The 23,250-nt window shown below is 44.9% G+C and overlaps 1 protein-coding gene across 1 annotated transcript in view; it reads left to right on the top strand.

The window, feature by feature from the left end:
* The window catches only part of cubn (cubilin (intrinsic factor-cobalamin receptor)), a gene marked incomplete at both ends in the record, with an annotated part of 67,062 nt that overhangs the window by 21,176 nt on the left and 22,636 nt on the right, over positions 1-23,250 (top strand). The window contains 30 exons of the mRNA XM_079576273.1: positions 130-286; positions 369-544; positions 2,735-2,900; positions 4,578-4,803; positions 5,272-5,402; positions 5,546-5,649; positions 5,726-5,811; positions 6,093-6,253; positions 7,126-7,307; positions 7,616-7,772; positions 8,435-8,625; positions 8,702-8,861; positions 9,142-9,323; positions 9,434-9,602; positions 10,071-10,252; positions 10,422-10,578; positions 11,630-11,746; positions 12,354-12,464; positions 12,547-12,675; positions 12,753-12,885; positions 14,085-14,290; positions 14,960-15,141; positions 15,280-15,472; positions 16,307-16,504; positions 17,382-17,528; positions 19,219-19,406; positions 19,481-19,646; positions 19,727-19,901; positions 21,361-21,539; positions 22,975-23,190. Of these exons, the coding sequence (XP_079432399.1) occupies positions 130-286; positions 369-544; positions 2,735-2,900; positions 4,578-4,803; positions 5,272-5,402; positions 5,546-5,649; positions 5,726-5,811; positions 6,093-6,253; positions 7,126-7,307; positions 7,616-7,772; positions 8,435-8,625; positions 8,702-8,861; positions 9,142-9,323; positions 9,434-9,602; positions 10,071-10,252; positions 10,422-10,578; positions 11,630-11,746; positions 12,354-12,464; positions 12,547-12,675; positions 12,753-12,885; positions 14,085-14,290; positions 14,960-15,141; positions 15,280-15,472; positions 16,307-16,504; positions 17,382-17,528; positions 19,219-19,406; positions 19,481-19,646; positions 19,727-19,901; positions 21,361-21,539; positions 22,975-23,190 (4,927 nt within the window). The remainder of the gene's footprint in view (positions 1-129; positions 287-368; positions 545-2,734; positions 2,901-4,577; positions 4,804-5,271; positions 5,403-5,545; positions 5,650-5,725; positions 5,812-6,092; positions 6,254-7,125; positions 7,308-7,615; positions 7,773-8,434; positions 8,626-8,701; positions 8,862-9,141; positions 9,324-9,433; positions 9,603-10,070; positions 10,253-10,421; positions 10,579-11,629; positions 11,747-12,353; positions 12,465-12,546; positions 12,676-12,752; positions 12,886-14,084; positions 14,291-14,959; positions 15,142-15,279; positions 15,473-16,306; positions 16,505-17,381; positions 17,529-19,218; positions 19,407-19,480; positions 19,647-19,726; positions 19,902-21,360; positions 21,540-22,974; positions 23,191-23,250) is intronic.

Here is a 23,250-nt window from a genome sequence, read left to right as displayed (position 1 = left end):
TTTAACAGTTCATAGTTCAAGCTTCTCTCAGATCCTGGAGGTTTGGAAATGTGTGCTTTGAATTAAAATCGATGGAAATAATCACAATCCCAGTCCCTGATCTGATCTGACTTGGTTGCTGTGTTTCAGGTGCGTGACGGGCAGCAGGAGACGGCCCCCCTGATCGGGAAGTACTGCGGGAGTGTCCTGCCCGCTCCGCTCAAGTCCTCGTCCAACGCCCTGTGGATCCGCTTCAGGTCAGACAGTTCAGTGAGCCACGCAGGCTTCAGGGCCATCTACACTGTGGGTGAGTTTTAGTGTTCCTGAGATACTGTATTTTGAGCTATGCCGTGTGCCTTTTACACGTGCCCCTGCCTTCTTGTGCCCAGCTTGTGGGGGAGTGATGACGGGCTCCGGGCAGATCCGCTCACCCCTCCATCCAAATGCCTACCCCCATAACAAGGTGTGCGAGTGGGTCATCCGCCAGCCTCAGGGCTACGTGGTCACCCTCAACTTCCAGTACTTCAGCGTGGAGGGAGGCTCCTGCCGATACGACTATGTGGAGGTGAGTGTGTGTTATATTATATTATATTATATTATATTATATTATATTATATTATATTATATTATATTATATTATATTATATTATATTATATTATATTATATTATATTGTTGTATTCTGTAAAGCACTTTGTGATACTTTTTGGTATGAAAAGTGCTTTATAAATAAAGTTTGATTGATTGATTAACACATCAGTAACAAGGCAGTAACACAGCCGTAAGACAGCAGTGACCCAACAGTAACCCAGCAGTAACACGACAGTAACACAACAGTAACACGATAGTAACACAACAGTAACATGGCAGTAACACAGCAGTAACACAGCAGTAACATGGCAATAACACAGCAGTAACACAGCAGTAACATGGCAGTAACACAGCAGTAACACAGCAGTAACACAAGAGTAACACAGCACTAACACAGCAGTAACATGGCAGAAACACAGCAGTAACACAGCAGTAACACAGGAGTAACACATCACTAACACAGCAGTAACATGGCAGAAACACAGCAGTAACACAAGAGTAACACAGCACTAACACAGCAGTAACACAAGAGTAACACAGCACTAACACAGCAGTAACATGGCAGAAACACAGCAGTAACATGGCAGTAACCCGACAGTAACACAGCAGTAACCCGACAGTAACACAGCAGTAACCCGACAGTAACACAGCAGTAACCCGACAGTAACACAGCAGTAACCCGACAGTAACACAACAGTAACCCGACAGTAACACAGCAGTAACACGACTGTAACACGACAGTAGCACGACAGTAACACAGCAGTAACACAGCAGTAACCCGACAGTAACACAGCAGTAACCCGACAGTAACACAGCAGTAACCCGACAGTAACACAACAGTAACCCGACAGTAACACAGCAGTAACACGACAGTAACACAGCAGTAACCCGACAGTAACACAGCAGTAACACAGCAGTAACCCGACAGTAACACAACAGTAACCCGACAGTAACACAGCAGTAACACGACTGTAACACGACAGTAGCACGACAGTAACACAGCAGTAACACGACAGTAACTCAGCAGTAACATGACAGTAACACAGCAGTGACATGACAGTAATACGACAGTAACATGACAGAAACACAGCAGTAACACAGCAGTTACACAGCAGTAACACAGCAGTAACCCGACAGTAACACAACAGTAACCCGACAGTAACACAGCAGTAACACGACAGTAACATAGCACTAACATAGCACTAACACAGTACTAACACAGCACTAACACAGCAGTAACACAGCAGTAACACAGCAGTAACAGGATTAACACAGCAGTAACAAGGCAGTGGCACAGTAGTAACACAGGAGTAACACAGCACTAACACAGCAGTAACAAGGCAGTGGCACAGTAGTAACACAGCAGTAACACGGCAGTAACATGACAGTAACACAGCAGTAACACGGCAGTAACACGGCAGTAACACAGCACTAACACAGCACTAACACAGCACTAACACAGCACTAACACAGCAGTAACACGACAGTAACATAGCACTAACATAGCACTAACACAGTACTAACACAGCACTAACACAGCAGTAACACAGCAGTAACACAGCAGTAACAGGATTAACACAGCAGTAACAAGGCAGTGGCACAGCAGTAACACAGGAGTAACACAGCACTAACACAGCAGTAACACAGCAGTAACACAGCACTAACACAGCAGTAACACAGCAGTAACACGGCAGTAACACGACAGTAACACAGAAGTAACACAGCAGTAACACAGCAGTAATACAGCAGTAACAGGATTGACACAGCAGTAACAAGGCAGTGGCACGGCAGTAACACAGCAGTAACACAGCAGTACCATGACAGCAACATGCCTGGTTAAAGAATAAAAAAAAATATTTAAGACTACCAGAAAAGTCATCGATCGCGATCTTCATTTTCCTATTAATTTCTTTATGTGTTTTAAGTGATGAGGGTGTTATTCTTGAAAATACAATCAAACAAAATTATGTCCCACCTTTTTTTTTTTACAAACTTTTCCAGTCATATATCCCTGCTTTGGCTTGCCTATGGTCAAAAAACGAAATGTAATTTATGGAGAGTTAGGGCGACTCAGCTTCCACTTCTTTTTTGCACATGTTTTAGCCTGGTTAAATGTTTCATTACTTAATGTGAAATTCCTGAAATCAAATCTGTGCTTGGTGCAGGTACGGGATGGCTCCTCGTCCAGTGCCCCTCTGCTCGGGACCTTCTGTGGGACCCAGATCCCGCCCAGACTGCAGTCCACTCAGGGCTTCATGCACATCCGCTTTCAGACCGACTCCTCCGTCAGTAACCTGGGTTTCCTGGCAGACTATGGCCGTGCCATCGAAGGTCACACACTTTTCTGTTACATACAATGTCTCTGTTTGACTCGCACACATTTCAGTGGGATACCTGAATGGTCATTCTAATTCCTCATCCATGCACAAGATTAGATACTTTGACTGCCTGAATGTTGCGTTTATAATCTCAGTTGTGTTCTGCCTTGGAAACACCAATGTGCACTGACTTCGAGGCTCATAAAGCAAAAGCCAGTAAATTAAAATATTAGTTGTGTCCAAACTCATTCCTAACTTTCCTACACATTTGTGGCATCCCAGTTCTGCACAGAGTAAGTTAATAGGCCCGTTTTCAGCTTGCATGATCACTTTTCTAGGGTCACTTTCACAGAAATGCTTAAAAACTCGCCGGAGCAAGTTTATGAAGTTAATACAAAAAAGCTCTATAATTAGAAGAATTATTTCCATAATTGTTTACAATATACTGAAGGAGGATAAAACTAATTCTGTTCCACTACTAGAACAATGACTTCATTTTGTGATTGTTTTTCTTTATTGCAGGCCATAATCCTGAATGCATTTTCTTTTTAGACTAGCTGCGATATTGCATTTTTCAAACCTCCAGATGCTGCGGTTTATTACCGAGGATATTATGCCACAACATTGTGCCAAGCTGTGAAGACAGAATCAGGGTCACAGGTATACGGATGGGTACAATACAATAATAGTACGGCATTTAAAAAATACAAGTGTCAAAAGCAAGTACCAAATTTGTTTTATACTGTATATATCTTTAGATGCAAGTTTTGATGTTGTTGGTCCAGAGACCAATAATACAAATGTAAAAGAAATAGGGCACGATCTTCCGCCTGGCACAAGGACAGCTTTGCTCCAGATGAGACGGTTATCTTGCCTGCGAGAGGGGGTCGCTTATACAAAAGTAGCATCGACTGAAGCTTGGTTTATTACTCACAGCACTGAGCGCTGCTCTCCTTTAGCAGTCTCATATTTTCCTTGTTTACAGTATATCGCGCTGCCTTGCGTTCTTCCTTTAGCACTATAGGCTAAAGGAAACGGTCCAACTAAAAACTTTTTATCCCACCTTGAGTTAAACACGAGAAAGGGAATATAGTCCCACTTTGGCGTGGGTCTGCACTCGGGAGATCCAAACAAAAGCACCCCCATTCCCCCACAACCACTCTCCTCCCCCTTGTTCCTTCCCGGGCTGCAGAGTCTGGTTGGAGGTAAAACGTTGCTCTCCATAACATCGCCATTGGCCATGGGCTGTCCAGCCCACATAATGTGCCAGGTCTGGATCTGGAAGATCTCACATCGCGTCCCTCGTCAGCACCAAAGTCTACTCTATAGTCTGCATTAGAAACACAAGACCGGCCCATAGTCTTTTACGAAGTCAATTCACATTATTGTTCTGTTTAATGGTTCAATATCACAAATATTTTAGTATAGGTATCGGAAAAAGTATTGTTCAAGTATTGGTGTCGCAAACCAAGTATCCAGCCTGATTCAGGTATAATCTGCCCATCACTTACAATAGGCCTTGTTTGCAGGGGTCACATGATCTGAAGCAGCACTCGGATCACTCCAAACTGTCACACCTAAAGACTGATGTCCGTGTCACACGGTGGCAGCTCCTGGTTCACTCTGCAAACACCAGCTGAATCGGATTAAGAGGAAAGGTTTCAAAATGTGTCATTCTGTTTTGTTCCAGGTTGTGGAGCCACCATGACCAGCCCCTCGGGAGTGATCGTGAGCCCAGGGCACCCCAACACTTACCCCCACGGAGCCAACTGCACCTGGTTCATCAACGTGGCCCCTGGGAACCTCATCCGCCTCACCTTCGACTCCTTCAACCTGGAGTACCACAGCAACTGCAACTACGACTACGTGGAGCTCTACGACAACGGCACCGTGCAGACGGGGAACAAACTGGGACGGTACTGGTTTATTCACACACAGGAGCACGGCCATGTTTACTCCGTATGGGGATGTTTATGTGTGTATGATGTCTTTCGTTTGTTGTTGGGGCTTTGGTTTTCCCTCATCTGGAAAAAGAATCGGGCACATTAACTTGAAACCACACGGCTTGCCTCTAATGCACTTCCCCTGATGATGTGAAGGGGGCGCTGTGTCTGCACCACATATACAGAAGAAGTGGACTATAAGTTATATTTCTCTGCACGGTTTAGGAGAGGCGTTTAAAGGGATGTAAAGGGATGACATAAAGTGAAAACGTTATTGACTAGGCTCTGTGATAATTCATTTTATCTTTTTAATGTCGTTATTTCAATGTAAGGGACATTCCCACTGCAGCATAGACGGCAGGTTGGAGCTTCCTTCAGTTTTGTTGACTTTATATTGGCGTCTAAACTGTCCTGTGTAAACCTATGTTCCTTTGTGCTCAGGTACTGTGGCCGTGCGGTGCCGCCCTCCGTCACCAGCACTGATAACCTGCTCACCCTGCTCTTCGTGTCGGACGTCAGCATGTCCACTGAGGGCTTCTCTGCCCGATACGCGTCCATCAACGCCACCACAGGTGCACACACAACACATGGCCCAAATCAGCTTCCCAACACTATACACCCGCTTTTTGCTCGTTGATACTTTGGTTGTTCTGTTCTCCGCACGTAATAGCTTGAATCCCTTATCCATGTATCTTCTTATATATTATATCCTCAGACTGTAGTGAGACCTTCACCTCAACGACTGGCTCTTTTTTCTCTCCCAACTACCCCAACTACTACCCCAACGGGCGGGACTGTGTCTTCAAGATCGTGGTGCAGGTTTGGGCTTCATAACAGAGAAATGAATGTTCCTTATGATGCTTCTGTGGGTAATGTCTGCTGTCTCGTGTCACAGGTGAACCTTCAGATCATGTTGAACTTCACAGACTTTGCCCTGGAGGGCACTCCACCGAGCTGCAGCTTAGACTTTGTAGAAATCAGGTGAGGTTTTTGACGAGACACAATTGGATGAACAGTGTCAGCAGAATAGAGAATAATAAACTATGATGAGACCTGGGACTTGGTGTTATCTTAATGTGTCTCTGATGTCTCTGTGGGACTCTCCTTTAAAGTCAAAGAAAGGGCAAATCAAAGAATGGATTTGGATGAGGAACTAACCTGTCTAAATCTCAAATTCTGCTGACTAGTCACATCTCTATGCTCTATTGCTGTTTAAATCCTGATATTGTCGACTAAGGACGTCTGTCTCTGTGATTTTCCAGAGACGGCGGTTATGAGACCTCCCCTCTGATCGGGAAGTGGTGCGGCACCAGCAGGCCCCCGGTGCTGGTGTCCCATAGCAACCGGTTGTGGGTTCGATTCCGCTCGGACTACTCCGTCACGATGAGGGGGTTCACGGCTCACTGGGACGCCACACAGAGCGGTCAGTGGGAGATATGGTTTGTTTTGAGGAACAAGGTCCTAAAAATGCCAGATCTTATGGCTAAAGTGGAGTAAAGTGAACAAGACAATCCAGATTCTAATGAGGCGTTTGCTTGTAGGTATCAGGTACTTGATAGTGGTTAGTGCGAGTGCAGCTCAGTGACTGGATCCTGGATTTGTCCTCAATATGCAGAAAGAGCACATGCTGCACTTTCACAACATGGAAGTCATTTCTTTAAAGTCTCAACCCGGGTTCACTTGGACAAATGTAGTTTTAGAACATGAGTCCTTCAGCTCGGTACAGTACTCCTGTTCAAGTTCCTGGAACTATTTAAGTCCACACTACTGCAAAAGGACAAATACATGATAGCCCTGGGTTGGTCCATGCAGATTAATCACTGTTTAAGCCAGATAATGGTTTCCACCGTGGACATATTGGGGGGGGGGGGCTCAAAGCTTTGCCACAAAACAAGTACTTTGAAAAAAAAATGAAAGAAAAAGATTTTGAAAGAAAAAATGCATTCATTTACAGTCATTGCCAGATGTTGCTTTTTATGCATGTTTAGATCATAGATCTACATAACAGAGATCAGCGGGTCCCATTCAGCCCAATTTATATTAATGATCCAGTGTGGTCTGTGAAATCAACATGGCTGCCAAATCTCCTCCTATGACGCCTGTTCCTTAAAAAGGCCCTCACGGGGCGGGGCTTTCACAGAGCTCTAGAGTCTGTCAATCATTTCACCTACCCCAGTCTTGCCACATGGGTCATAGCTCTTTGGAGCCAGGCTTTTAAACCAAAGCTACATTGATCATTTCCTAGATTTTGGGCAGGGCTGGTGTTGAGCAGGCTGCTGTTCTCTCTGTCCTCAGGCTGTGGAGGCCGCATGACCTCAGCCTCGGGGGGCTTCTCCTCCCCGGGTTACCCTCTGCCTTACCACGCCAACGCTGAGTGCTACTGGAGCATCAGGACCAGCCCGGGCAGCCAGCTCCTGCTCAGCTTCTCCGACTTCCACCTGGAGACCTCCACCTCCTGCAGCTACGACTACCTCGCCGTACGCACCATTCTTCACTCACCTAATGTGTCAGATATTATAGTACTGCAATTGACTATGCCAGGCTGGACTGCAGTATTTTTGATCATTTAAGGCGAGACACTGCAGGTGAAAACATAGATTTTTCAGGCAGTGGCCAATGCTGAGATTTTTAGCTTTCTTAGCATCTTAGTTTTAATGTCAGAGTATAAAGAAAGTGAAACTGACCCTGGACGATGCTTAGACCGGACACTATTTTTCAGATGATAATCCTGTGTTCCTTTAATTATGTAAGTAACGTACATAAATATATAATGTCCGTGCTGCAGGTGTACGACGGTGACAGCAGCAGTGCGACGCAGCTGGCCCATCTCTGTGGCAGTCAGGCCCCCAGCCCCATCAGCTCGTCCAGTAACCAGCTGTACGTCAAACTGAGGACGGACAGCAGCGTGAGCGCAGGGGGCTTCCTCGCCGCGTACAACACCAGTGAGAACCGCCGCATTTATACTCACATTTATACATCACTACATCAGCAAAAGAACAGACTCAACCTCAAGACCAGGACTGTGTGGGGCATTTTGTGTTCGAACGTCCTCCCTGTGTCGGGATTTCAAATGACTAAATGAAATCATAGGACATTTTCTGGAAACTTTCAATGGAAACAATAGCCTGGAAACTTTGGGAATTTTGAAAATGTAAAAGCTGTCACAAGACTGAAATAATATTATATTTTTGCACTTTTCACAGTTAATGAACTATTAATTTGTTTATTAACTAATAGTTCATTCGGTTTTTGAACCAAAACATGACAACTTGCCTAAACCTCATTCTGCTTAATCCTCTTTCTAATCAGCACTGGGACAAACGGCAAAGTTTTACAAAATTATTTAGTTTCATCAGTCTGTGATTGGTTAAATTCAGTACTGTGTGAGGGGTGGGCGGGGCCTGTGTCTGACCAAATTTCCACCATTAAAAATTCCTGGAATTTTGCAACACTAGCTTGTTTCCCCTGCCTTTAAAAACGTGTAAAATAGGGTCTCCTTTATGACCAGGATTCCCCTGCATAATATGAATGTAAAATAGGAATTTCACTGGGACTCTCCTTTGTTTGATTGAAACTATGTAATAACTAACTGTTTGTGTTTCAGACTGCAGTGGCATGCGTATACAGAACCAGTACAGAGGAGAGTTAGAGTCTCTGAACTTCCCCAATGAGTACCCACACAACAGCCTGTGCAGCTGGACAGTACTGGCCACCTCCGGAAACAACATCAGCTACTCCTTCAGCGCCTTCCAGCTCGAGGGCAGCCCGGGCTACTGCCCCCACGACTACGTCAAGGTCCGGAGGCCTATGGGCGGTCATCTGAGCGTTTGACTCTAACCTTTGACTTGATATCTGCTTTTGTGTGTCTCAGCTGTACAACGGCGCCGACACTCAGGCTCCTCTGATCGGCACGTACTGCGGCAGCGCCATCCCTCCGGCCGGCAGCTCTTCCTCCTCCGCCCTCACCCTGGTCTTCAGGAGCGACGGCTCAGTGTCGCGCCTCGGATTCCACATGATGTGGACACAGATCGGTGAGACAGAGACTTTTAGACGAGACTGAAAAGGAACATTTTTGGGGTAAAGAGAAAATGTAATGCTGGGTTTACACATTCGTATCATTACTTAATACATCTTAATACATTTTACAGTTTAGGAACATCATACACAGGATTATAGGCAAGACATTTAGAAACATCGGATCATCAAATTCCATCCACATCTGTGAGCGAGGATCTGTGGAGTCGTGCTGAATTTGTGCGTTGTCATTTTGTCTCTAAACCCTCTGTTTTCGTCCTGGGTGCTCCTCTGCAGGCTGCGGTGGGGAGCTTCATGGACTGGCGGGTTTCTTCAGCAGTCCGGGTTACCCAGACAAATACCCAGAAAACCGCGAGTGCGTGTGGTACATCCGCACAGCCGCGAGCAGCAGCATCACCATCACCATCTACGAGTTTGACGTGGAGTTCCACCAGAACTGCAACTATGACGTGCTGGAGGTAAGCCTCTGACATGCGTTAGGCCTGTAGGCCCGTATTTAGCTTGTGGCACAGTAGACTTACGAGAAGAGAGAATGGACTGTTTTGAAAGCTCTGCTGGAATCCCTCAGGTGTACGGAGGCCCAGACCTGCAGGCCCCTCAGCTGGCCAAGCTGTGCAGCACCACGTCTAGCCCTATGCAGATCTCCAGCACCGGCAACACCGTCACTGTGCGCTTCAAATCCGACATCTACGTCAGCGGCAGGGGCTTCAACGCCAGCTGGGCGGAGGTCCCGGGAGGTACGCTCCAATCACTGTCATTGTTGATACCAATAAGTGAAAAAAATGTATTATGGTAATTGAAAACCTTGATTAACCTTTTTTGAGCATATTATTGACAGTAAACGTTCTATTTGGAATTAACTGTCGGTCCTGTGTCAGGTTGGGTTCCCTTATCCTTGATAAGGCCAATCCTCTAGCAAGGTACTCCTGACCATGGCCCCTTACCTGAGATCAGGCGATGCATCCCAAGATCCGCCTCTGCAGCGACTGACTCACACGAACTGCTGCTCATATTACTCCCTTTCTAAAACGCTCACATCAGTTTAAGAGCAAACTGAAAGCCTATATATTTCAGAAAGCCTTTAAATTCAAGTATAAGGTTGTTTTATGACCATCATGTTTATTACCTTGACCCTAGAAGACAATAAACTCAATCATTTCCCGCAGTCAAATGTTTTTAAAACTATTGCTGCACATGTGTTTCAGGCTGTGGAGGCCCGATCACAGCTCCTTCCGGAGAGATCCACTCGCCTTCATACCCCAGCAGCTACCCCAACAATGTGGACTGTTCATGGATCATCAGTGTGGACCCTAACCACCGTGTGCTCTTCAACTTCTCCGACCTGGACATCGAATACCACAGCAACTGCACCTGGGACTATGTGGCGGTCAGTAAAACATGTAAAGAGAAGAGTAGTGGGCCCAGTAAAGACCCTTGTGGGACCCACTGCACAAATAAAATGAGCAGTTTGATTGTTTCCTGCGCCAAATATCCTCCAAAAGTCAACAAACACAGCACCGACTGATGTGGCGCCTCATTTGTGTCATGTCTGGCAGGTGTATGACGGCCCCAGTATGGCCTCTCCTCACCTGGCTCGTATCTGCGGCAGCACACTCCCCTCCGCCATCACCTCCACCTCCAACACCATCTACGTGCGCTTCAGGTCGGACTCCAGCAGAAACCACAGGGGCTTCCGAGCCTACTTCTCTGAGGGTAATTCTCCATCTCAACATTTTAATATTAAATGTTGCGGCAAATCTCAAAAAATACCAGCACAACATTCTGTCCAGACAGGAACATACCCAGACTCCATAAGGCCTTGGTGTACATGACGCCTCCATAACCATCCTCTGAAATGCATGTGATTATTGAATGAATTATTCTCACAAAAAAAAGATATTGGTAGGTTTGTTGTACATAGTAGATTTTTGCGATGAGCCACTGCTGCAGAGATAAGATTGATCTCACAATGGAGACATTCACTCGTTACACCAGGTCTCAAGAAACACTGGGCAGGCAGGAAAATGTGCAGTCAAAGGAGAACAGGATCATGTGCAAACAAGTAAAACAGGGCTGTCTCATGTGCAGTACAATGAATAAAAGACTTTAAAGGTGGAAAAATATTATATAAATTGTTTTAAAATTCAGACAATATATAAAATAAAAGTCAAAAAGTCAACATTAGCAAAGTTTACAGTCCTAGTGCAGGTGGTTGATAAAGTGATGCAGAGGTTATTGCGGATGGCTTCCATAGGAGTTATTGCACATGAGTTATAGTTACAGTAGTGGTGCACAGTCTGACAGCTGGGCGGGGCTCATGGTGGTGCTCCTCGTGGTGAAGCGCGGTTATTAGGCTGGGACAAAATATCGTTTGGTATCGCAATACTTTTTGCTGCAATACTATGTGTTTTGCTTGTGTTTGGAGGCATTGTTATTACCATTTTGTGTTAATGCACTTTTCAATCTGAACATTTCAATAAATGCCAAATGGCAACACATTTAAAAAAAAAAAAATGTCCAAAAAAAAAGTCATCCTGGTAGTTAATTTTTCCGTCACTGCACACTCAACACAAGTGGTGGTAAGCTACATACAGTATGTGGCCACTGCTGCCCCGGAGGTAGACTGACAATCTGCGCCAACGAACCCTCTGCCCAGCATCAACCGCTCTAGCCTCCCACCTCACGATGAGATCAGCCATTCACAAAGGGGTTATTAAACTTATATACTCTTGCATTTACAGTATATTTTTCTCTTTGTGCCTAGCCTGCGGAGCCTCCATCATGACTGACAATGTGGGCGGGGCTATAGCGTCGCCGCGTTACCCTGCGACGTACGTTTCAAACCTGAACTGCAGCTGGATCATCAAGGCAATGGAGCCCTGTGAGTTTTACCACAGAATGATCGTATTTTTTAGTTTTGGTCAAACTAAAATGTTCAGCTGTTGTATGGGACTGACTGCCCGTCCTCACTGGAACTCCAATCGCTCCAATTAAGGAACTTGATGTAGATTTTCAATACGTTTGAGCTCATCTAAGATCAGAAAATTGGAAGCTTGTTCCATTGGCAATATTTAAGGTGAGACCAAACCTGCTCGAACTTTTGATTTAATCTCTTAATTTGGGAGTATCCATCATAGATTTCATGATTATTCTTTTTCCAGTGCTGTTAATAGCTTTGAATAAACACAATTATAAGTATTTTAAATATAATCCCTGTTTAAAGCTTTAGTATCAGATGCTATTTCTGTAAATGTCATTGATGGAAGAAATCAGCAAATGTGTTCACTTTATTGCATTGTATTTGTTTGTTTCCTCCACTTGCTCATGCGACTGTGTGCTGCTCAAAATGCCTGTAGACATTGTCACAAAAAGTGGGGGAAAATATTCTAAAAAGCTCCCTATGGAGATAATATGTAAAGATGCACAACTCACTCAAAAGTAGATCTCACAATAAAAAGCAGAAATATCCTGTGCCTCCTTGTGCCCAGTCAACCACGTGACCTTGTCGTTCACGGACTTCGAGCTGGAGTCGCACTCGGACTGCGACCATGACGCCGTGGTGATCAGGGACGGAGACAACTACCAGGCGCCGACCGTCGGTGAGTCAGACACGGAGATATGGAGGAGACTCTAATCCCCATGAAGGCTCCAAAGATCTTAGTGAAACTGCCTTGTGTCCAGGTCGTTACTGCGGCACAGAGGTTCCTCACCCGGTCACCTCCTTCAGCAACGCTCTGGTGGTCAACTTCCTGACTGACCAGTCCGTCTCCGGGAAGGGCTTCAGAGCCACGTACACGGCCTCTACGTCCAGTAAGTTCAAGCTGAACATTTGTCTTCAGTGTTCCTCAGCGCTGTGAGGACATCACTGTTTGTCCTGCTGTCCTCAGGCTGCGGAGGGGACATGGTCATGGAGACGGGAGCGTTCAACAGTCCAAACTACCCCGACCCTTACCCCGCCAACTCGGAGTGTGTGTGGACCATCAGGAGTTCTCCCGGAAACCACCTCCAGCTCTCCTTCACGTAAGTCAGCTGAATACTGAAGTGTTTGTTAGATGGAAGTATTACGTAAAAAATATACAACTCTAACCTTTTTTTAACAGTTACAGAGAGAACATTTTTATTATTGTAGCACTTGTTTCCAAAGTCGAACTGTATCTACCACAGGCCTGTCCACATCTGTCCTGGTCCATCATGACGCAGAGGAACTGGGACACACAAGACCTTTATCAGTTTTGTTTGTGTTTATTGCTTATTGTTTTATTTATGAAATGAAAGATGAAGAAAACGTGTCCTGAAAATGTTTTTTGACATTCAATTATTCTGTTTACCTTTGAGGACAAACAAAAAAAAGAGTTTTAATTGTTGGCATGTGTCGCAGATGTCCTGTAATTTCAAGTGAGGAGGACACATACCAAACCTATAGAAATAGATTAGGCTCACCATGGCTAAAGCAAAGGGTACATGTTGTGTCCCACTACAGTAAATGAATACACACACCGCCCAATCCCGTCAGACCTCGGAAGCTCAGCAGGGAAGGGCCTGGCAGGACGGGATGGGAGACCGTTTGGGAACACCAGGAAGCCTAGCGAATGGAATGCGTGAGTGAGTGAGTGGTGGTCGGAGGGGCCGATGGTGCAGACTGGTTGCCTCGCTTCCGTCAGTCTATCCCAGGGCAGCTGTGGCTACAATATTAGCTTACCACCACTGAGTATGGAGGGAACGAATAGTGCAATGTAAAGCGTCTTTGAGTGTCCAGAAAAGCGCTATATAAAACCAATGCATTACCTTCACTGTAAAATCGGAAGATTAGCAGGACACAATCCTGAGCAGGTGCATCGTGAACGATTAGTTTAAAAGATAAAACGTTCACGATACTCGAATGAAAAACCATTAAAAGCCATTAGAAAGTTTAAAGTTATAGGCTTGCCCTGTTTGGTAGACCTTCACACACCACAGGCGTTACACTGGCAGCAGCATCCACCACTAGCCAATCGCATGCTAGCACATTGATGCCTCCATGATAAACATTGATGCAGAACAGGTCCAGTGATACAAAATCCAGGAAATACGCAGCAGTGCACTTCAGCTGTAGAAACAGAAACAATCAGGGAGGATGCACGAATGAATCAATGAAAAAGTCTAAATCAGAAGAGTATGGTGACCCCAGCTGCAGACGGGACACACGAATGAAAGGCTCTGACGTCTGTTTGTGTGTGCAGTATGTTCCATCTGCAGGACGCGCAGGGCTGCAGCAGTGATTATCTGGAGATCCGAGAGGGCGACTCCACGGGTCACCTGGTGGGACGCTTCTGCGGGAACTCCCTGCCCTCCAACTACACCTCGCTCATCGGACACGTGCTCTGGGTCAAGTTTGTGTCTGATGGAGCAGTCAGCGGAGCGGGCTTCAGGGCCACCTTCTCACACCGTACGTCCAGACCACTGACCAGTCTGCTTTTAGCAGTATTGACAAAAAGCGTCTGAGTATTCTCTGTGACACAGTAAAGGCCCCACTATGGAACTTTACAGACAGAAAAAGGTCTGTTCTATTCTCTCACTTCCCTCACTAGACATAGGCTTATATCTTTGACAGACAGCAAATGGATGAGTCGTTATTTTGCTTGAAATGATTTAAATTTCATCATAAAGCTGTAACATACAAAAAAAATCCACTCAGACTTTGTGTGACTAGATAAAACATTGCACGTTGGATTACTGTCAGGGTGACCAGATTTTCCAACTTCAAAGCTGCGACACAAGTCAGGAATATGCCAAAAACAACAAAACATACACAGCATTAGGTAAAAACATTCACACAAACACAAGAGGGCGCTCTAAACCAAACTGATTTCCAATATTAAAGCCACACTGTGTAACATTTTATAAAGAACATCGGTGTCAAAAGTCAGTGGTTTTCCAGCAGAGGGCGGAGCAGCTGCTCAGAGAGCAGGATTCAGGAGGATTGCTTAGAACTGTGTGAATGAAGCCAAGAAACATTCTGGGGTGTTTTTGATAAGGACACAGCATGACAACATGGCTAAATTGATATAGAACCTTTAAATAGATGAAACTAAAGCTGACTTCTATGTGCTCACAGTGTATGGTAACGATGTGAGTGGGGAGTCGGGTCAGATTGCCTCCCCCCTGTACCCGCGGACCTACCCCTACAACTCCCATTATCAGTGGACCATCACTGTGGACGGGGACAGTGTGGTGGAGATCCGCTTCCTGGACATAGACATCGAGGACCTGTACGACTGCTACTACGACTACCTCAAAGTGAGACACCAGTTCTTTAGCCAGACATAAGTGCCTGCAGTGTCAGAAGTCTAAATGACATATTTAGCATCACAGTATTTCTTACCTCATCCTTGTAAATGTGCCGGTGTGTCTGAACAGTCTGCTGTGTGTTGGTAGGTGTTCGACGGCCCCTCAGTGCACTACTACCCTCTGGCCACGTTCTGCGGCCTGACCCTCCCTCCCCCTCTGCGCAGCTCGGGCAGCACCGTCACCCTGCAGTTTATGTCTGACAATGTGGTGGGGGGGCGGGGCTTCCTCATCAACTGGAGTGCCGTGCAGAGCTCGGGACCCCCGCCCACCATCCCCCCAGGTGAGGAGCGCCCTGCCTCTGTGGGTCTTTATGTGATCACTGTTTAATGACCATATGTACGTGAGTATTTGACCATTCTTCACCAAATAAACACCCACAGCCCTGTGGGATCTCTTAACACTTAAATGCAGCTAATGTGTATTATTTGTATGTATTATAAATTACCAGGGAACCACTCTACTTTGAGGTGTGTGGGCTGTAACTGTGGCCGACACACAACAAAAACACTTTTAGACTAGATCTGAATATTGGGGGGGTTGAACCCCTCTATCCCCCCATCAGCTACACCTATTTATTTATTGTATTTATTTATTTATTTATTTGAAAAGGGACAGTGCACATTAATCAGCATTTTACAATGTAAACATACCCAGTAGTCATCATCGGTAGTCCCTTTGGCAGATGTCAAAGCCAGCCTCGGAAAGACAGAAATTACAATCACACAGTAATTTACATAACACAATATATATACATACATATAATACATACATATAATACATATACATACATACATACATACATACATATAAAATGAGCCAAGTATGCAATTTCAGTATAACTAGTGCTCACAAGTCTGTGTCTCCACGAGCCACTTTTTTTCATTCGTTTTAAATGAATCGAATGAGGGAGACTCACAAATTGATTCAGGCATTGTGTTCCACTGTTGGGAGGCTTATAGCCTCATAGTAATAACATGTGATCTTTATTGATACTTATATTGCTAATATATTATTGGTCATATCATTCTCCTAGAACTCTTGGACCAGTGACCGTGTTTTTAAAGGTCTAAAGCCTGAGTGAGCGTTCAGCCCTGTGTGTTGATGTGTTTGTCAGGCGCGTGTGGAGGCAGCCTGATGACAGCCAACAGCCCCCAGTTCCTCTTCTCTCCGGACTATCCCGACAACTACCCCTTGGACCAAGAGTGCACCTGGCTCATCCGCTCCCCCGACTCCACGGTGGAGTTCAACCTGCTCTACCTGGACATGGAGGACTACCCCAACTGCTACTTCGACAGCCTGGTCATCAGGGACGGTCAGTCGGGCTGGGTGCTGTTAAAAGATACCAGTATGGCACTGGGAACAAAAGGTTTAGGTTTAAAAAAAAGTATTGAAAGCCTGGCCCATTCTTACCCAATTTATTTCTGTAAAATTATGCCCTTTGTTGATTACTGATATTTTACCTATTTTTGTAAACATTTATTCCATGTTTTTGCCACATTTTCTCCCACTTTTCGAAATCCAACTGTGGTATGTATAACCACTGGGGGTATTTGAACTTCTTCAAGTGGTGCTCTGAGTGGCCTGCAATTTTAGACTTTATAGAAATAAAACAGATTCCATTTTTATTCAAATAGAAATGGAACTTTTGAGGTTCCATTTCTATTTGAATAAAAATGGAATCCGTTTTATTTAATGGACAAATCTAAGAATACCAAAAGAATCAAATTGCAGACACAGCCTCAACTTTCTTATTTTTAAAGCACGGGTATTGAAAATAATGTAACCCAGCCCTAGTTGTCAGGATGGATGTTGTTTTAAATAGAGTTTTTAACCATATCAAAGACATCAAACATTTTCTATACACACAAAACTTTCTCTCAAATACAGGTCACAAATCTGTCTCGCTCTGTGTTAGTGAGCACTTTTCCTTTGTCAGCGTAATCCCACGCCACCTCATGTAGGTTTTCTACTGCAGAAGCTCCATAAAAGCACAAAATGATTGATTGCATCTTTCCTCTTAGCAGCATGCAAGATGGTTAAATGAGCAGTCCTTACTCATCAAGTGCTCTCTATAAACTCATCACTCAAATACTCTATATCTCAATCTCTGTGACTAAAAATAGTCCCTGAACTCTTTGTTGGACATGAGTTGTACCTACAGCTTTGGGCTGATCTGACTGTGCCCCCAGGTGCCACCGCCCTGTCCCCCATCCTGGCCACCATCTGTGGGAGAGAGCCGCCCGGCCCGCTCCACACCTCTGGAGACTCCATGTACATCCACTTCTCGTCTGACAGCAGCGTGAGCGGCAGGGGCTTCAACGCCTCCTACTCCAGAGGTCAGAGGGGACCGGACACTGTGTCGGTTATGTTTTTGTTTTTGTATGTCTATGTGTGTTTACGGACCCCAGGACTTCTGCCAATGGGAATCCACATGAATAAACATGTAGAGCATCAGGGGTGGACAAACTCTTTTTCTTCAAGGGCTTCTTAATGAAAACTGCTGAAGTAAACTGTGGTGTAATTTGACTTTATCTTATCTATCCAAACAAGAAATTGACAAAAAACAAAAGAAAAGCAGGACATGAAGACAATGAACTGACAAAGAACAAGGGCAACACAGGGGGTAGAAATACATGAGGAAACGGGGCACAGGTGAGACACATTAGGGCGGGGCAGGCAATAACGAGAGGGAAGTCAAACAGAAAATCACAACAGACCAAAAAGACATGTCAAAATAAAACACCAAGGACATAAACACAAGAAAACAAACTAAAACAGGGCAACAGAAAGCAGACCATGACATTATCGTCATATATGAAGTTTCAACAGCCCACTTTGCTCTGTGCATCCACTATACAGTAAATAAGCTGGGCCCTAATCAGGGATAAACTGAAGTAAAAATGGTCAAACTGTACATTAGTGGTTCCCAATCTTTTTCCTTGAAGCCCCTCTTGTGCATGTTTGTGTCAGTCCGACAAAATAATGATAGATAAATACATAGAAAATATAGACCTCTGTCGCCATTTCTCACTCAGATGTAATCACGTTTTACCATTAATTTTCTGAAATAACATATTTCTTATGAGCTGACCCTCTGACCAGGCCAGGCTCCAGGGACCTGCAGTCCCAGGCGCCTCCCCAAGTGGGGCCCGCCCTCCAGGTCTACAGTAGTCCAAAGTCATCATGATATGGCCTCACATGGACTTCTGAAGTAACCAACAGAGAATCTAACGGCCATTTCCTGCATGAGGACTATACGACAAGAAGAGCCGCCTTCGTCTGTGGCTTCCCCCCTTTAAAGGAGCAGGCCACCGTTTTTCCATACTGAGATATGTTCTTACCTGAGCTTAGACGAGTTGATGTGTACCTGTCTGGTCTTTGTGCCTGTGGAAGAGCGTGGTGACTTCCAACTTCACCCCCGTTTGGAGCTATAGGAATATGCTGGGAGAGACCAAATGCTAACAACATCTTTGGTCGTTTTGAGTGACTGAGGACAGACAGGTACGCATCAACTCGTCCAAGCCCAGGTAAGAACATATCTCAGTTTGTTCTGGCCTGTTCCTTTAAGAACACTTTACACTGAATCAGACTTCCATGGAGCAAAACCAGATGGACTCTCGCACTGTAGAATATTATGTTCGAGCTGTAGGACCAGCCAAGCACCAGGGCCGTTTCTAGCTTTAGGCACTATTTAATACTACTTCTGATGGTCATCTTCTGCTGTTGCAATGCTCAGAGCATCAATAAAAGGTTTGGATAACGGTTTAAAAGACTCTGAAATGCACCCACTTGAATGAATAATAAACACTTCAACACGCGGCCCTCGATGAAACAAGTTTGTTCACCCCTGGTTTGTGTGAACTCGCATCTCAAGCCAAACTGTTAAGCTGCCTAGTCTACAGGTGACCTTCCTTCCTCAGATTTCCCTTTGAAAGCAAATCTAAAATAAGAAACATCCTCAGAGCAGACGTTTAATGAGGCATGTTTGATTTTGTGTGGAGTAACGCTGTTGTCTGACCTGTTGAGGTTGCGGAGGCCTGCTGCACACGGACAGGGGCGTCCTGAGCAGCCCCCTCTACCCCCAGAACTACCGTCCCAACGCGGACTGCAGCTGGCACGTCATGGTCAGCCAGGGCTTCAGGATCTCCGTCACCTTCCAGAGCCCCTTCCAGATCCAGGGCTTTAACGCGGACTGCTCAGGGGACTTCCTGGAGGTACGCTTCCCCACCAGAGAAACGTAACCGAGGCTAGAATCGTAAAGACTTGGCTTTTTTTCTTTTCCCTTCAGCTGCGTAACGGGCCGGACGTCTCTGCGCCGGTGCTGGCTCGTCTGTGCGGGACCTCGCCTCCTGCTCTGCTCCAGACCACCGACAACCACCTGCACCTCCGCTTTGTGTCCGACGCGACCAACGAGGCCACGGGGTTCAAGCTCACCTTCGAAGCGCACAGCCAGGGTACTCGTCTTCACGAACTGTAGCGCGAGCAGCAGCTTCACATCTACTACAGCGAGTCTGTTTCTTTGCCCCGTTTGCAGCCTGTGGAGGTCACATCCAGCTGCATGATGGGGACGTCCCGGGATACGTCACCTCCCCCGGGTACCCTGAGAACTACCCCCAGAACATCGACTGTGTGTGGGTCATCTCTGTGCCCAATGGAGAGGCCGTGCAGCTGGACTTTGAGGGAGAGTTCTACATAGAGCCCACGACAAGGTACGACTCGGCCTTTGACTCGTTATCGTACACTCAGAACAAGGTTCATGGGTTTATTTAGATACATATATAACAGGTCAGTGTGCCATTTCAACAAGAAGTAGTCCCTAAACTGTTATTTTCAGACAGGTTGAACATAGTTGAAATGGAAACCATTTTAGACAGATGTGCTCTCTAAGGTATTGAATTCATGAAAATGGTCTATCTAACTGTTCAACATAGGGGTGCATCCATCCTGATTTTAATAGAGGCAAGAATGGATTCAGTTACATTCTAGCACATTCTGGAAGCAAACCTATCTGTGAAACAGCTGAAGTTTAAAAAGTGATGGCCTCTACACTCTGTGCCGCTACAGAAGTGTTCACGAGTCAGTGTTTGTTGCCAAAGGGGGTGCACTGGGCAGTAACAGCTGATGCCATAGCTTTGCAAAATTAAACCTTCATCTTCCCTTCACCTTGTATTGACCTGGTGTGTCTAAACCTTTGCTTGCCGCTGTAAGTCTTTCTAAACCTTTCTCTACAGAGAAAAGAGTTTGGTTTGAATGTCATTTAAAGACGAACAGGTGCTGAGTAAACTGATCAGACAAATGACCAATGTGAATCTGACCCTTGACCCATTTTTTTCATCAGTGGCAGAAGTAGATTAGATGCTAACACTTTATAATAAGGTGAACATGAAGTCATGCATGAATTAATGCATGATTTCATGATGTGTTCATGTATGACGATATCATGACTCATCATGAGTAATGACTTCATGTATGTATGAATGAAGTAACTACTGTAATGAATTCATGAGAAAATCTTGTTAATATATCATGATCTTAGAATCATAATGAATTCACTAAAACATTTAGATTTTTTAATCAACTAATAATAGTTGTGAAGTTTATGTATGAATATCATGATTCATCATAATTTTTAAGAAAACTAGTTTTAAACCATAATGCAGCCATAATACATTCACTGCTATAATGAACTCATGATGATTGTGCCCCCTGTACTAATAATCAAGGACAAAAAACACAAACATCATAGACATTAATAACTAATAATTCATCATTTATAACTGTCTACAGTGCATTATGAGTTTAAATGAAGTGATTGTTTTGTGGTCCATTACATTTCACTTACATCAACACAAACACTGCATATTGCTTACATTTACGCTTAACTTTTTAAAGACTTTTATGAAGACTAATTCATGGTGTAAATATATTAAAAAAAGATGGCACTTTTCTTTCTTTTACTCTTGCACAAATGTGTCCAAAGCGTGAAAGTGCATCACTTTAGAACAGGGGGCACAATCATCATGACTTTATGAATGAACGAAGGATCAGCTAATGATGAGTTCATTACAGCAGTAAGTGGTTTATTAAGCCACACCCCTGAGCTGTGGGCACAGATAACTTCTCCCCTCGAGGTTGTCCTTCCTCACGTCTTCCGTCTGCTCCCTGCAGCTGTCAGTATGATTACCTGGAAGTGCGTGACGGTTCCTCCATCAGCGACGACCTGCTCTCTCGCCTCTGCGGCACCACTCTGCCCTCCACCCAGCGCTCCACCGGCTCCTCCATGACGCTGCGCTTCAGGACGGACACCAGCGTGACGCACAAAGGCTTCAAGGCCCGCTACTCCATCTGTGAGTGAGAGTGAGAGTGCGCCTGCTGACGGTCATGTTAAAGGAACAGTTATGATAACTCTGTTTGCACATTGGAAACAGATCAGGTACACTGTTGTTTCACTCAGACCACCTGGTCTTAAGTCTGCACATGACCATCTGACCATATGTGGTATGAGAGTGTTTTGATTTCAGGAGTTCCTGATTGGTCGGTGCATCCTGGAGTGGGAGGGAATAGTTAAAGTAGGCGGAGATACTTGAATTGAAGTGTTTTCACTTTGTAATACTTTGTTTTGTGATAACTTTGGCAACAAAACACTAAATAGTGTGTAATGCATTAGTAATTCATCAAAACATTCACAGTATTCGAACCAAGGTCGAAGGTCAGACATGGAACAGGTGAAAATACGTCTTAGTTTTCATGTTGCTTATTATATGAGGTTTTGTCGTTAGTGAGGCACAGATATCCTGGAAGTAACATTCATTCATTCACAAATATTATTATTTTATATCCACGTCTCCTGAAGGCTCCCGAGCCCAAACCACTGCGCTGTCGCGCCCACAATTATGGTGATATCCTTTCTGAGAGCCTCCATACATGTTCTTACACATGCTACAAAACATGCTACAAAACTTCAAGGTTGGTTTTCTTAAATGACATAGTCACTACAGACTCCAAACTTTACAGTCTTGGGATTAACAATATTTTAAAGGGTTTTTATTTTTAAAGGGTTTTTATATATCTAATTCCTCCCTGGTTTATTGAGCTTTGAAAAAACAAAAACACAAGGCAAAATTAGATTAGGTTCTCTTAAGAATAGCTTATTCAAAAACGAAACAAGATATTCAAAATTCTTTCTGAAAAAATCTTTCCTATGTCTATATCTTTCTTATTCCTTTCTCATATTTTTATCAGTAAAAGCAAAAGTTTCAAATTGATATCATTAAGTTTATTTTTTCCCCTATTCACCTGCAGCCATTTACCTTAACCATTAATTAGCACTTTGACCGTTGCCATAGTAACAGTGTGTACTATTTGGAGTGTGTCAGGTCCAGGTTAAGGTTACGGTGCTTTATTAGTGGTCATAGAACTGACACGTGTCCTCTGCATTTGACCCATCCCTCGATGCCGATGGGGCGACCCAGGGGGAGCAGTGGGATCCAGATGGAGAGCCAGGCTAATGGGCAGAATCACCTGGCTGGAGGAGTCACCTCATTCAAACCTCATTCAAACCCATTCAGACACTGGAGAACATGCAAACTCAAAAAGAGAAAGTTATTACAAATGTAACTTTATTGCAAAATGAAGTGATATGACACACATTTTGTGTTACCACATAATCCAGTGTTGCTCCAAAATGCGGCTCTACATAATGATAAAGTAGAAAACAGAAACATAGAAAGGAAAGGTGTAAACATGAGAGAGCTGAGTCTAAAGTGTGACTCTGGTCCACAGCGACGTGCGGAGGCCGCTTCATCGGGCAGAGCGCGGTCATCCACAGCCCAGGGTTCCCAGGGTCCAACTACCCCGACGGCTCCCTGTGCGAGTGGTACCTGGAGGGCCCCACCGGACACTACCTGACCCTGACCTACCTCAGCCTCAACCTGGTCAGCTCTGAAGTAACGACGTGCTCCCAGGACTACGTGGAGGTCCGGGAGTACAACACCTCAGGTCAGCACACGCAGACGCTTTCACCTCGGTTTTTACAGACTAAACATACCTCCTCCTCCT

This window comes from Gobius niger, assembly GCF_951799975.1.
Source record: "Gobius niger genome assembly, chromosome: 18".
NCBI lineage: Eukaryota > Metazoa > Chordata > Actinopteri > Gobiiformes > Gobiidae > Gobius > Gobius niger.
This window is presented reverse-complemented; position numbering and strand designations above follow the sequence as displayed.